General features: G+C 52.5%; 1 protein-coding gene across 2 annotated transcripts in view; it reads left to right on the top strand.

Moving 5' to 3' along the window:
- Positions 1 to 13,183, top strand: part of TRPV1 (transient receptor potential cation channel subfamily V member 1) — a 28,013-nt gene that overhangs the window by 12,670 nt on the left and 2,160 nt on the right. For both annotated transcript variants that reach the window (XM_017512206.2, XM_037732702.1), the window contains 7 exons: positions 1,171 to 1,263; positions 3,457 to 3,527; positions 4,966 to 5,131; positions 5,514 to 5,580; positions 8,486 to 8,808; positions 10,069 to 10,196; positions 10,662 to 10,777. In XM_017512206.2, coding sequence (XP_017367695.1) covers positions 1,171 to 1,263; positions 3,457 to 3,527; positions 4,966 to 5,131; positions 5,514 to 5,580; positions 8,486 to 8,808; positions 10,069 to 10,196; positions 10,662 to 10,777 — 964 coding nt within the window. The remainder of the gene's footprint in view (positions 1 to 1,170; positions 1,264 to 3,456; positions 3,528 to 4,965; positions 5,132 to 5,513; positions 5,581 to 8,485; positions 8,809 to 10,068; positions 10,197 to 10,661; positions 10,778 to 13,183) is intronic.

Consider the following 13,183-nt stretch of genomic DNA (forward strand, 5'->3'; position numbering starts at 1 on the left):
TCCCGGGTTCAAGTGATTCTCGGGCCTCAGCCTCCCGAGTGGCTGGGATTATAGGCACCTGCCACCACACCCAGCTAATTTTTGTATTTTTAGTAGAGACAGGGTTTCACCATGTTGGCTAGGCTGGTCTTGAACTCCTGACCTCAAATGATCCACCTGCCTCAGTTTCCCAAAGCGCTGGGATTACAGGTGTGAGCTGCCATGCCCAGCAGCAAATTTACTTTAGAAACTCAACTTCATGGCCGGGAGCGGTGGCTCATGCCTGTAATCCCAGCACTTTGGGAGGCCGAGGCGGGTGGATCACGAGGTCAAGAGATCGAGACCCTCCTGGTCAACATGGTGAAACCCCGTCTCTACTAAAAATACAAAAAATCAGCTGGGCATGGTGGCACGTGCCTGTAATCCCAGCTACTGAGGAGGCTGAGGCAGGAGAATTGCCTGAACACAGGAGGGGGAGGTTGCGGTGAGCGGAGATCGCGCCGTTGCACTCCAGCCTGGGTAACAAGAACGAAACTCCGTCTCAAAAAAAAAAAAAAAAATGAAACTCAACTTCATAATTGCATGAAATCCTATTTCTATCCACCTGTTAAGGCCACATAATGACTTCCTTTTAAGAGAAACGTGCTAATAAGGCAAGCTAGTGAACTAGAGCTTATGAAATCTGGATGGTGACCCACTCCAGGAAATGGCAACTGAAACACAAGGGTGACACCCATGAGTGTGTGCAGGTGGTCCCTCCCTCCATGGTCAGTGGGCATTCCTGACGCTTGTGGGAGACCAGGAGCTGGCCATGAGCTGGGGGGCAGCTGGATGCGTATGGCGTGGGGTCTGGGAGAGTGCTTCTGCCTGTCCATCACCCTGCTGTCCATCACCCTGCTCCCAGCCAGGAGGAGCTCCAGGCCTGCCGGTACACTGTTTGGGAGGCAGCACAGCATGGTAAGATGCTCTGCTTGGCACCTAGACGCTGCCACTTTGGGGAATCAGGCCCACAGTGGGGCCTCCTGGCAGGCTCTCCCCTAATAACACGTTGTCTCTGTGTGTCCTTCCCCTGATGGAGGCTGTGCCTCCTGGGCAGGAGCTATGTCTTCATCCCAGGGCTTGGTACCTGGTCAGTGTTTGTTGAATGAATGAATGATTGCATGGAGTGACCAACTTCTCTGCATCTCACAGCCTCCCTTTAAGATGGAAAACACTGAAGACTATTTCCGAGTTACTGGAGAGATTCTGTCTGTGTTAGGAGGAGTCTATTTCTTTTTCCGAGGGGTAAGTGTTCTTTCCCACGTTGAGAGTTTCCATTATCGCGAAAACAAAAAGGCAAGAGCAGCCCTGACCACTCACTCACTTTTCTATTCATCAGACACCTAATGGCCCTGCTTGGGGAACTCAGAGACGCAGAGCCGAAGATGAGATGCCCTTCAGGCAGTCATGGCGGGGGCAGGAGGGTGCTCAGGGCGTCTCCACAGGCCCAAGGCAGGCAAGCTTGAAAATAGATACTCCAGCCTCTCCATGGAATGTAATGTTTAATTTCAGAGGCAGAGTGGAGGCCTCTTAAGTGAGGATCGTGACTGGTAGTTATTTAATTAATCAAACCAGCGTGTGAAAGCTCTGGGCAAGGAAGGAACTCTGCATGCGTACTGGAATTGCTTTTTCTTTTTTTTCTGTCGCCCAGGCTCGAGTGTAGTGGCGTGATGTCAGCTCACCGCAATCTCCGCCTCCTGGGTTCAAGTGATTCTCCTACCCCAGCCTCCCTAGAAGCTGGGATTATAGGCACCTGCCACCACACACTGCTAATTTTTTTGTATTTCTAGTAGAGACAGGGTTTCACCATGTTGGCCAGGCTGGTCTTGAACTCCTGACCTCAAGTGATCCTCCCACCTCAGCCTCTGGAGTGGCTGGAACTACAGGCAGGCACCACCACGCCAGGCTCCATTGTGATTTTTATCCCCCAGTCTTTTTGGTGTAAGCTATACCCAATTTTTTAAAGTCACTCATCTTTATGGAATTGTTCTGTCATTGAACTTTGTCTTCACAGAGCCAGCTGTCTTTCTTTTCACAGTTCACATTACAATAAAGTACAATGCCACAGTTCATAGCAAGCGTGGCGGGATTGGCAAGAGCAGGGTGGACCTGAGGGAGGGAGCAGAGTGTGGGGATGACCTGGGCAGGACTCCTGGCTGACAGTGGCAGCTTCTTACAAGAATTTTTTTTTAACACTTACTTAAAATCAAGAAAAAAGTATGCTTGGGGGGTGAAAAAATTAAGAAAAATGTGGCTTATGCTTGTAATCCCAGCTACTTAGGAGGCTGAGGCCAGGAGTTTGAGACCAGCCTGGGCAACGTAGTGAGACTCTGATCTCTTAAAAAAAAATTAGGAAAAGCTCGGGCGTGGTGGCTCACGCCTGTAATCCAAGCACTTTGGAGGCCAAGGCGGGCGGATCACCTGAGGTTGGGAGTTCAAGACCAGCCTGACCAACATGGTGAAATCCTGTCTTTNCTGTCTTTTTAAAAAAAAAAAAAAAATTAGGAAAAGGCTGGGTGTGGTGGTTCACGCCTGTAATCCCAGCACTTTGGGAGGCTGAGGCAGGCGGATCACGAGGTCAAGAGATCGAGACCATCCTGGCCAACATAGTGAAATCCTGTCTCTACTAAAAATACAAAAATTAGGCGGGCGTGGTGGTATGCACGTGTAGTCCCAGCTACTCGGGAGGCTGAGGCAGGAGAATTGCTTGAACTTGGGAGGTGAAGGTTGCAGTGAGCCGAGATCACATCACTGCACTCCAACCTGGCGAAAGAGCAAGACTGTCTCAAAAAAAAAAAAAAGAAAAAAGAAAAAAATTAGGAAAAAAGCACCAATTAGAAAGAAGAAAAAAATTTGCCCAATTCGGTACACAACTGATAACATTTTGGTGACTTTCCTTCCTGTCTGCACTCCTGGGCATATTTGTAAATCCACTGTGTATTTTTTGTTTTTGACAGGGTCTCGCTCTGTCACCAGGCTGGAGTGCAGTGGTGCAATCTCGGCTCACTGCAACCTCCGCGTCCTGGGTTCAAGTGATTCTCCTGCCTCAGCCTCCTGAGTAGCTGGGATTACAGGCGTCCACCACCACATCCGGCTAATTTTTTGTATTTTTAGTAGAGATGGGGTTTTACCAAGTTACCCAGGATGAAGGTCTTGAACTGCTGTCCTTGTGATCCACCCTCCTCAACCTCCCAAAGTGCTGGGATTACAGGCGTGAGCCACCGTGCCCAGCTCCACTGTGTACTTTTAGCAATCTGTACTGACGGGGTCACCTAGTGTTACCCCATTGGCCTGATCCATGTTGTTCCACCCTTTCCACAATCTCTGCTTTCACACGCTCCGCACCCCATCATGGCGCCATTTAGGAAGCGTCTGAGTGCTGGCCATCAAGCCATGTCAAGCATTGCTGGGGACCTTCCTCTGTCTGTTTACCTGCAGATTCAGTACTTCCTGCAGAGGCGGCCGTCGCTGAAGACCTTGTTTGTGGACAGCTACAGTGAGATGCTTTTGTAAGTGACCCTTGCACTCATTTCCAGTCCAGTCCCAGGTGACAGCAGTCAGTTATCATGTGAGCTCTCATTTACGCTGCGCCTGGCGCATAGTGGGACCTCAGTGAACATGTTGAAGGAATGGCGGAAGGCACTCCATGGATACTTGTGGGCCGGGCAGGGTGACTCATGCCTGTAATCCCAGCACCTTGGGAGGCCGAGGCTGGGGGACGGGGGTGTTGGATCACTAGGTCAAGAGATCGAGACTATCCTGGCCAACATGGTGAAAAATGCAAAATGTCTCTACTAAAAATACAAAAATTAGCCGGGTGTGGTGGCATATACCTGTAGTCTCAGCTACTCTCAAGGTGGAGGCAGGAGAATCGATTGAATCCGGGAGGCGGAGGTTGAAGTGAGCTGAGATTGCCTCACGACACCCCCACCTGGCAACAGAGCAAGACTCTGTCTCAAAAAAAAAAAAAAAAAAAAAAAAAAAAAAAAAAAAAAAAAAAAAACAAGACTCTGTCTCAAAAAAAAAAAAAAAAGATACTTGTGGGATGAATGAATCCTGAGGGCCACTCTGTGCCAGGGATGGACGAACTGTGCCGTGAATTACAATCCTAGTGAGAATACTCTCGTTAACCTTTCCATTCTCCATCTGCCATTCACGAGGTTGGCCCTGGAATACTGGATGAAATAGACATGGTCCCTGCCTTCAGGGAGTTTCCTGTCTTTAACGGGGTTGGGGTTCCTCGACCTTGGCACTGTTGCTATTTCGGACTGCATAATGCTTAGTGTGGTGGTGGGGGCTGCCCTGTGCCTTCTAGAATATTTAGCAGCGTCACTGGCCTCTACTCACAGACGCCCGGAGCTCTTCCCTGTGCCCAGTCTTGACAGTGAAGAATCTCTCAGATGTGGCCAAAGGCCCCTCACTTGTTGGGGGGTGGTGCCAGAATCACTCCTGGTTGAGAACCGCTGCTTTACGAGGGGGCAGATGAGTGAACGCACCGTTACAGAACAGTGTGGATGGCCAGGCGCGGTGTGGCTCATGCCTGTCATCCCAGCCCTTTGGGAGGCTGAGGTGGGCTGATCACTTGAGGTCAGGAGTTCAAGACAAGCCTGGCCAACATGGTGAAACCCCATCTCTACTAAAAATACAAAAATTAGCCGGGCATGGTGGCACATGACTGTAGTCCCAGCTATGCAGGAGGCTGAGGTGGGAGAGTCACTTGAACCCAGGAGGCAGAGTTTGCAGTGAGCTGAGGTTGCGTCATGGCACCCCCGCCTGGTGACAGAGCGAGACTGCCTGAAGAAAGAGAGAGAGAATGGGCTGAAGGAGTCAGGGCAGCCCATCCCTAGCCCCTGCAGTCTGGGCCTCTGAGCAGCCTGCGGCCTTTCGTTTTGGGGGCGCCCGGCCTCCCAGGTTCCTGTGACGGAGCTTTCTGCCCCTCCCCCCCAGCTTTGTGCAGTCCCTGCTCATGCTGGCCACCGTGGTGCTGTACTTCAGCCACTGCAAGGAGTACGTGGCTTCCATGGTGTTCTCGCTGGCCCTGGGCTGGACCAACATGCTGTACTACACGCGCGGCTTCCAGCAGATGGGCATCTACGCCGTCATGATAGAGAAGGTGGGTGCCCTGTGCCCCAGGGGGTCTCCTTGGACCCCGCTTACCTCGTGGGCACGGGAGACGCTGTCCCATGAACTCCACCCATCCTCTCTGTCTTGCCCGGGAAGGGGCTGGCTTAGCTCCCAGCCCATTTTCCAAGAATCAAGCAATCTGGCCTTGACCTGGCTGTGTGTGGGGTCCCCTCTGCATACCAGGCCTCCGTCTCCCGACCAGAACGAAGGCTATGGGGGAAGGGTGGATGCTCCCTCAAGATCCCCGAGCTGAGAACCAGCAAACCCTCCGGGCATTCTCAAGATGCACCCCCAGGCTGACACAGCCCGGCCCTCCCCTCGGCTCCTCCTGGGCCCGGACTTGGCTCTGATGAGCCTGCTCTTTCCTGCAGATGATCCTGAGAGACCTGTGCCGTTTCATGTTCGTCTACATCGTCTTCTTGTTCGGGTTTTCCACGGGTAATGGGCTTGGTCAGGGCTGGGGGAGGGCGGGGCTCTGCTGGCCTGGGCCTCCTGAAGACTGCCAGGTGCTGAGTGAGGAGGGTAGACAGGTGCATGTCTGCGGTGACAGAGAGGTAGGCAGAAGACACACTGAAATAAGCCGCAGAACTTGGACAAGTGATTCATAACATATTTTAAGCAGGCCGGGCATGGCGGCTCAAGCCTGTAATCCCAGCACTTTGGGAGGCCGAGGCAGGTGGATCACAAGGTCAGGAGTTTGAGACCAGTCTGGCCCACATGGCAAAACCCCGTCTCTACTAAAAGTACAAAAGTTAGCCAGGCATGGTGGCACATGCCTGTAATCCCAGCTAGCCAGGAGGCTGAGGCAGGAAAATCTCTTGAACCCGGGAGGTAGAGGTTGCAGTGAGCCAATATCACAGCCTGGGTGATAGAGTGAGACTCCGTCTCCAAAAAAATTAAAGTTGTTAGTAATTTCCCAGGCCAGAAGGGTGCTTGCCTATCATTTTGGCTCTGTTGCTTTTATCAACTTTTAATTTTGACATTATTTCAGACTTCCAGAAAAGTTGCAAGAATAGAACCATTACCTTCTCTGTACTCCTCACCCAGATTCCCCCAAATTACCACGTTTTATGTTATCGCCTTCTCCAGCCCTGCACACACGCGTGTGTGCGCCCACACGCACGCATAGGCCACACGTGAAAAAGACTCAGAGTAAGTTGCAGATATGATCAGCCCTTTTACCACGAAACACTTCAGTGTGTATTTCCTAGAAGAAAGAAAGTTATTTTACATAAACACAGCTGAAAGATCACAGGCAGGAAGGTCACATGGATTCACGCTATGATCGAGCCCACAGCCCTGTTCCAGTTTCATCAATTGTCCTACTAAGGTCTTTAGCAGAAAATGAGAATCCTGGATCATGCATTCCGTTCCATTGTTATGCTTCTTTAGTCTCCTTTAATAATTAATTGACTAATTAATTCATTATTTTTCGAGACAGAGTCTCATGCTGCTGCCCAGGCTGGAGTGCAGTGGTGCCATCTCGGCTGACATTCAGGCAATTCTCATGCCTCAGCCTCTCGAGTAGCTGGGATTACAGGTGCTACCACCCCTGGCTGATTTTTTTGTATTTTTTGTAGAGACGGGGTTTCGCCACGTTGGTCGAAGGCTCCTGACCTCAAGTGATCTGCCCGCCTCGGCTCCCTAAGTGCTGGGATGACAGGCGTGAGGCGCTGTGTCTCCTTTATCTGGGGCAGTTCCTGGGTCTTCCCTGGTCCTTTGTGACCTTAGAGTTTGTAATGAGTAGAGGCCAGTGGTTTTGCGCAGTGTTTCTCAGTCTGGGTGTGTCTGATGATTACAGCCAGGCATGCGCTTTTGGCCAGAGTATCAAGAAGCGCTGTGTGTCTTCTTCAGTACTTTTTTTTTTTTTCCATGATCCGCCTGCCTCGGCCTCCCAAAGCCCTGGGGTTACTGGCGTGAGCCACCGCGCCCGGCCCTTCAGTACGTTTTATTGGGAGTCACATGACGTCTGCCTCACCTCTGGAGACGTTAGCTTTGGTGACTTGGTGTTGGTGGGTCGGCCAGACTTTTCCACGGTAAAGCTACTGTATTTGCCTTCGTAATGGATACTTTTCAGGGAGATGCTGGGAGACTGTGTGGATAGCCAGACTTCTACCCAGAAGTTAGCATCCATTGATGAGCCTTACCTGAATCACTTCATCCCGTCCTGGGGCCAAATGATGACTTTTTTTTTTTTGAGGTGGAATCTTGGCCTGTCACCCGGGCTGGAGTGCAGTAAGCGATCTCAGTTCACTGCAGCCTCTGCCTCCTGGGTTCTGACGATTCTGCTGCCTTGCCTCCTGAGTAGCTGGGCTTACAGGTGTGAGCTACCCGGAGGGCTGGGATGACAGGCCACTGCACAGCCTCCACATCATTTTTTGAGTACTTGAGTCTGCTCCGATGCTCATCCAAGTCCCAGAGTTACATGGTTCACAGGGCGCACCCTCCCCGTCCCCACCCTGCAGTTTGCGTTAGAATCTCTGGCTGGGAGGGATGGGCAGCTGGATCTGAAGGCCCTGCATTTCAGTAGGTACAGAAGGGACTGACGGGGCCAGGGGGTTAGTGGGTACTGGTACGCAGAACTGCTGTGGAAGATCTCAGGCTCTGTGCCCCACTTCCCAAAGAAACGCGCAGAGTGTTGGAAGAGGCCAGTCTGCTCTGAGCTCCTCAGTGCTCAGGGTTGCATAATGGACCTCTAAGGGATGCAGGCAGACAGGGTGTGACGGACAAAGCAGGCGTGGAGCCAGAGCTGACAGGTACGGTTAAGCAGGTTGTGCACTGCACAAAGGCGGTGGCTGTATGCACATTGCACATATAGATTTATATGTGTATATATGTATTTTTCTAATAGATGATGATAAAGTTCATAAAACAATATATATATATATATTTTTTTTTGAGACGGAGTTTCACTCTTGTTACCCAGGCTGGAGTGCAATGGCGCGATCTCGGCTCACCACAACCTCCGCCTCCTGGGTTCAGGCAATTCTCCTGCCTCAGCCTCCTGAGTAGCTGGGATTACAGGCACACACCACCATGCCCAGCTAATTTTTTGTATTTTTAGTAGAGACGGGGTTTCACCGTGTTGACCAGGATGGTCTCGAACTCTTGACCTCGTGATCCACCCGCCTCAGCCTCCCAAAGTGCTGGGATTACAGGCTTGAGCCACCGCGCCCGGCAAAAACAATATATTGTAAAAAATTTTTTGATAGTTTTAGAGAAGAAGTGCCTTAAAAATAACTTCTCACAAAGGTGCCACATGGCTGAGCAGGAGGGTGTATGTCCGGGCACTCGGGGTCTTGGCTTCTATCCAGCAGCGCCCCACCCTCCCCATGCCCTGTAGCGGTGGTGACGCTGATTGAAGACGGGAAGAACAACTCTCTGCCAACTGAGTCCACGTCGCACAGGGGGCGGGGGCCTGGCTGCAGGCCCCCCGATAACTCCTACAACAGCCTGTACTCCACGTGCCTGGAGCTGTTCAAGTTCACCATCGGCATGGGCGACCTGGAGTTCACCGAGAACTATGACTTCAAGGCTGTGTTCATCATCCTGCTGCTGGCTTACGTCATCCTCACCTACATCCTCCTCCTCAACATGCTGATCGCCCTCATGGGTGAGACGGTCAACAAGATCGCGCAGGAGAGCAAGAACATCTGGAAGCTGCAGGTGGGTGGGGGGGTGGCGGGCGCAGGTGAGCAGCCAGGAGGGCGCGGGTCCACTGCCTTACACAGCTGGGCACGTGAGCCCTGCAGGGAGCCCGGCCAGGCCCGAGGATGCAGCCTCAGCACCTCCGTCCGTGGACTCCCAGCAAGCTCCCCCGGCCAGCATCTGCTCAGGGCAGATTAGCTCAGCTGGTGTTTCTAGACTGCATGCTCGGCTGTGGCCTGGGTGGTCCTGGAGGGAAGGAGGAAGAGGGCTCAGCCCACAGCGTGTCCGCCTCAGAGGAGCCTGGTGTAAGGAGGGCCCTAGAGGCCAGACTCAGGGGAGCAGCTAGCACGGGGCAGGGCTGCCAGCTACGTTTCTGAGCCCCGTCGCCGACATCTGCAACCCCAACTACTAATAATAAGTTTCCTTCTTATTAAGAAGCACTTTATCTGTGGTAGGGACTGCACTGTCTGTCCTACCTGAGCTCATTTAATCCTCACAACAGCCCTGGGAAATGCATTCTATTACTGTTCCTTTTTTTTTTTTTTTTTTTTTCTGAGACAGAGTTTTGCCCTTGTCGCCCAGGCTGGAGTGCCTTGGTGAGACCTCGGCTCACTGACTGAAATCTCTGCCTCTTGGGCACAAGTGATTGTCCTGCCTCAGCCTTCCTAGTAGCTGGGATTGCAGGTGGCTGCCACCATGCCCGGCTAATTTTTGTATTTTTAGTAGAGACGGGGTTTCACCACGTTGGCCAAGCTGGTCTCGAACTCCCGCCCTCAGGTGATCCATCCGCCTTGGCCTCCCAAAGTGCTGGGATTACAGGTGTGAGCCACTGCGCGGGGCCATACTGTTCTGTTTTTGAGTGAAGGCACTGAGGCGTAGGCGTAGCAAAGCTGGCTATCTGTGCACAAGGCCACACGGCTAGTGAGTGACAGAGCCAGGACCTGGCCCAGGCGGTCTCACCCGGGGCCCTGCTCTCAGCCCCTTGTGAGCGCCTCAGGGCGGGGTCTGGAGCATTCCGTTTCATGCCTTGGGCTGCCCTGTGTAGGCCCAGCAGGCACCAGTAGCACCTGGGCAGGTCTGGGCTGGCTAGGCTGGGCTCCCGGCATAGAGCGTGTCCCTGCCAGGCTCTGGAAACAAGGCCAGCATGGAGGGCGCTGGATACCAGCCCAGAGGCATCTGGGGCTGGGAGAGCCCCCGGGGAGATGGGTCCTGGCAGCCACGGGGCCCTGGGATGCAGCCTCTGCCCCTTGGGACTCTGCCCTTGCTGTCTTCCTGCAGAGAGCCATCACCATCCTGGACACGGAGAAGAGCTTCCTGAAGTGCATGAGGAAGGCCTTCCGCTCTGGCAAGCTGCTGCAGGTGGGGTACACGCCTGACGGCCAGGACGACTACAGATGGTGCTTCAGGTAACGCCAGGCTTCACCCCAGTCGGAGCTTGGGAGCTTCGGGGCTCCCCGTGGGCACAGAGGCTGCCTCGGGGCCTCCTGGGCCCGTCATGAACACGGGGTGCTCTCCCAAGGCCAGCTGTAGGGAGGAGGCCCCCTCCAGAGCTCAGCTGTGGGTCCGCACAGGACCCATCTGAGATCTCAGCTGGTGCGACCCAGACACGAAATTCCAGAAAATTCCAGGTGTCCCAAGGGGTCGTCTAGTGAGCAGGGTCAGAGCCTGCCGTCCAATATTTAAAGTCCCTGGGCCTCCCGGGATGGTCAGAGATCACATCTTTGGGGATGGTGTCCAAAAATCAAGTCCTCTCTGCCCTCCCTACCCACTGTGTCCTGATGTGTGTGTTTCTTGGGCTGGGCCTGTGGGCAGAGCACTCGGACCAGGAAGCTGGCCCAGCTTTCAGGCTGCCCCGACCCCTTGCCCTGCAGGGTGGACGAGGTAAACTGGACCACTTGGAACACCAACGTGGGCATCATCAACGAAGACCCGGGCAACTGTGAGGGTGTCAAGCGCACGCTGAGCTTCTCCCTGCGGTCAAGCAGAGGTGAGGTGGGGAGGGCCGGTGCTTGGCGCCTCCTCGACTGGTGGCCCAACATTGGCAGGGGGAGCCTTGCAGGCCCTTGCCGGGCTCCTCACCCCCCAGGACCTGGGCACTGAGCAGCCCCTGACGTCAGCCATGTGCACATAGTACTGGGCTGACGTGAGTGCCTCACGCATGCTGATGCAGCTGACGGCGTGCCAGGCCCGTGCAAGCAGCTGGACCAGCACCTCCAGCCCACGCACCTGTCCTCAGCACCCCGGGGGATGCAGCCAGCCCCGCCCTGCCTCCTTGTGTGGGCTGCCCTGCCTCCTTGGCTCTGATCTTCACCCTGCATGTGTGCATGCCGCGTCAGAGCTCTGTGGGGCTGTGCAGACACAAACAGCCACACGGGAACAGGTGTCACTCATGAACACATCCGGGCAGGTAGAGAAGAGGGGAGGGAGAGAGAGGAAAGGGGATACTTTCAGTAGAAAAACCCCGGGGAGGCCAGGTGCGGTGGCTCACGCCTGTCATCCCAGCACTTTGGGAGGCTGAGGCGGGCGGATCACCTGAGGCCAGTAGTTCAAGACCAGCCTGGCCAACATGAAGAAACCCCATTACTACTAAAAATACAAAAATTAGCCAGGCATGGTGGGGGGCACCTGTCATCCCAGCTACTCGGGAGGGTGAGGCAGGAGAATCGCCTGAACTGGGAGGCGGAGGTTGCGGTGAGCCAAGATTATGCCACTGCACTCCAGCCTGGGTGACAGAACAAGACTCGGTCTAAAAAAAAAAAAAAGAAAAAATAGAAAAACTCCGAAGAAAATTACTACCAGAAAGAAAGCCGTTTAACAGTTACTGGTAAACATTTAATAGAAAACATTAAAAATGTCAAATTGAGGACATTTACTTAAAAAGGAAGCAGGCCTAGTTTATAGTGGACACATTTTGAGTTAAAATGAAAACGCTGCACACTTTGTTTTGAGTTACTTTGTATTTAATTGTAAAAAATTGTGGTAAAACACGTATCATTTTAAGTGTACAAGTCTGAGGCATTAAGCACGTTCGCATTATAGTACAACTATCACCACTCTTTCCAGAACTTTTTTTTTTTTTTTTTGAGATGAAGTCTTACTCTGTCGCCTAGGCTGGGGCACAGTGGCAAGATCTGGGCTCACTGCAACCTCCGCCTCCCAGGTTCAAGCAATGCTCCTGCCTCAGCTTCTGGAGCAGCTGGGATTAGAGGCGCCCGCCACCACACCTGGCTGATTTTTGTATTTTTTTTAGTAGAGACAGGCTTTCACCATGTTGCCCAGGCTGGTCTTGAACTCCTGACCTCAGGTAATCCACCCACCTTGGTCACCTGAAGGGCTGGGATTATAGGTGTGAGCCACCGTGCCTGGTCTTTTTAAATTTTAAATTTTTAAAAATCTTTAGCTGCTAAGTTTGTGTTATTTTAATTTTTATTTTTTTTGAGACAGAGTCTGTCTCTGTCACCCAGGCTGGAGTGCAGTGGCATGATCTTGGCTCACAGCAACCTCCACCTCCCAGGTTCAAGTGATTCTTCTGCCTCAGCCTCCTGAGTAGCTGGGACTATAGGTGCACGCCTCCACGCCCGGCTAATTTTTGTATTTTTAGTAGAGACGGGGTTTCGCCGTATTGGCCAGGCTGGTCTCGATCTCCTGACCTCGTGATCCACCGCCTCAGCCTCCACAGTGCTGATTCCAGGCGTGAGCCACCGTGCATGGCAGGTTTGTGTTGTTTGTGGGATTGCCGTTTTCTGCTGCCTAATGTCCCATCTCTGAAAAACATCTGCTGTGTGTAGGTTGCCTAGTTCTGTGACGGCTGACAGCAGGATGGCTAGCACAGTACTAGATACTCCATTATAGCTGGAAGGGAAAATCCATTTTATCAAAGGCTCATTTTTAGAAAATTGCTGGAAAAACCCATCGGTTTTTCCACAGGCCTCCTGCAGTCGTGTGATTTTCCTGAGTTCCGTCGGACGTTCTCCCCGCGTCACGCAACCATGCTTACTGATGATCTCTTGGTCAGCTGTTAACTGCTCTGACTTTGTCAGAGAGCTACCGAAAGGCAGCTTTGCATGTGATTCGAGCGGTTCTTCAGCGTCACTCTCGTTGATTTAGTGAAATCCCACATCTTTGACGGAGGCGCTGTTTTGCTTTGCAGTTGATTTGCATCATGTTTGCATGATGTTGTTGACAGTTTACAACATTGCAGAGACACTGTGATATTTATAAACACATCGACCCAGTGACAGGGATGGACATGTTAATTGGGGCAGGGATGGGGGATGGTTGGAGGTTGCCTGACTTCACATTTACAATTTCTTTTCTTTTTCTTTCTTTTTTTTTTTTTTTTGAGACAGAGTTTTGCTCTTGTTGCCCAGGCTGGAGTGCAGTGGTGCGATCT

The sequence above is a fragment of the Cebus imitator genome, unplaced genomic scaffold, assembly GCF_001604975.1.
Source record: "Cebus imitator isolate Cc_AM_T3 unplaced genomic scaffold, Cebus_imitator-1.0 Scaffold464, whole genome shotgun sequence".
In the NCBI taxonomy this organism is placed as follows: domain Eukaryota; kingdom Metazoa; phylum Chordata; class Mammalia; order Primates; family Cebidae; genus Cebus; species Cebus imitator.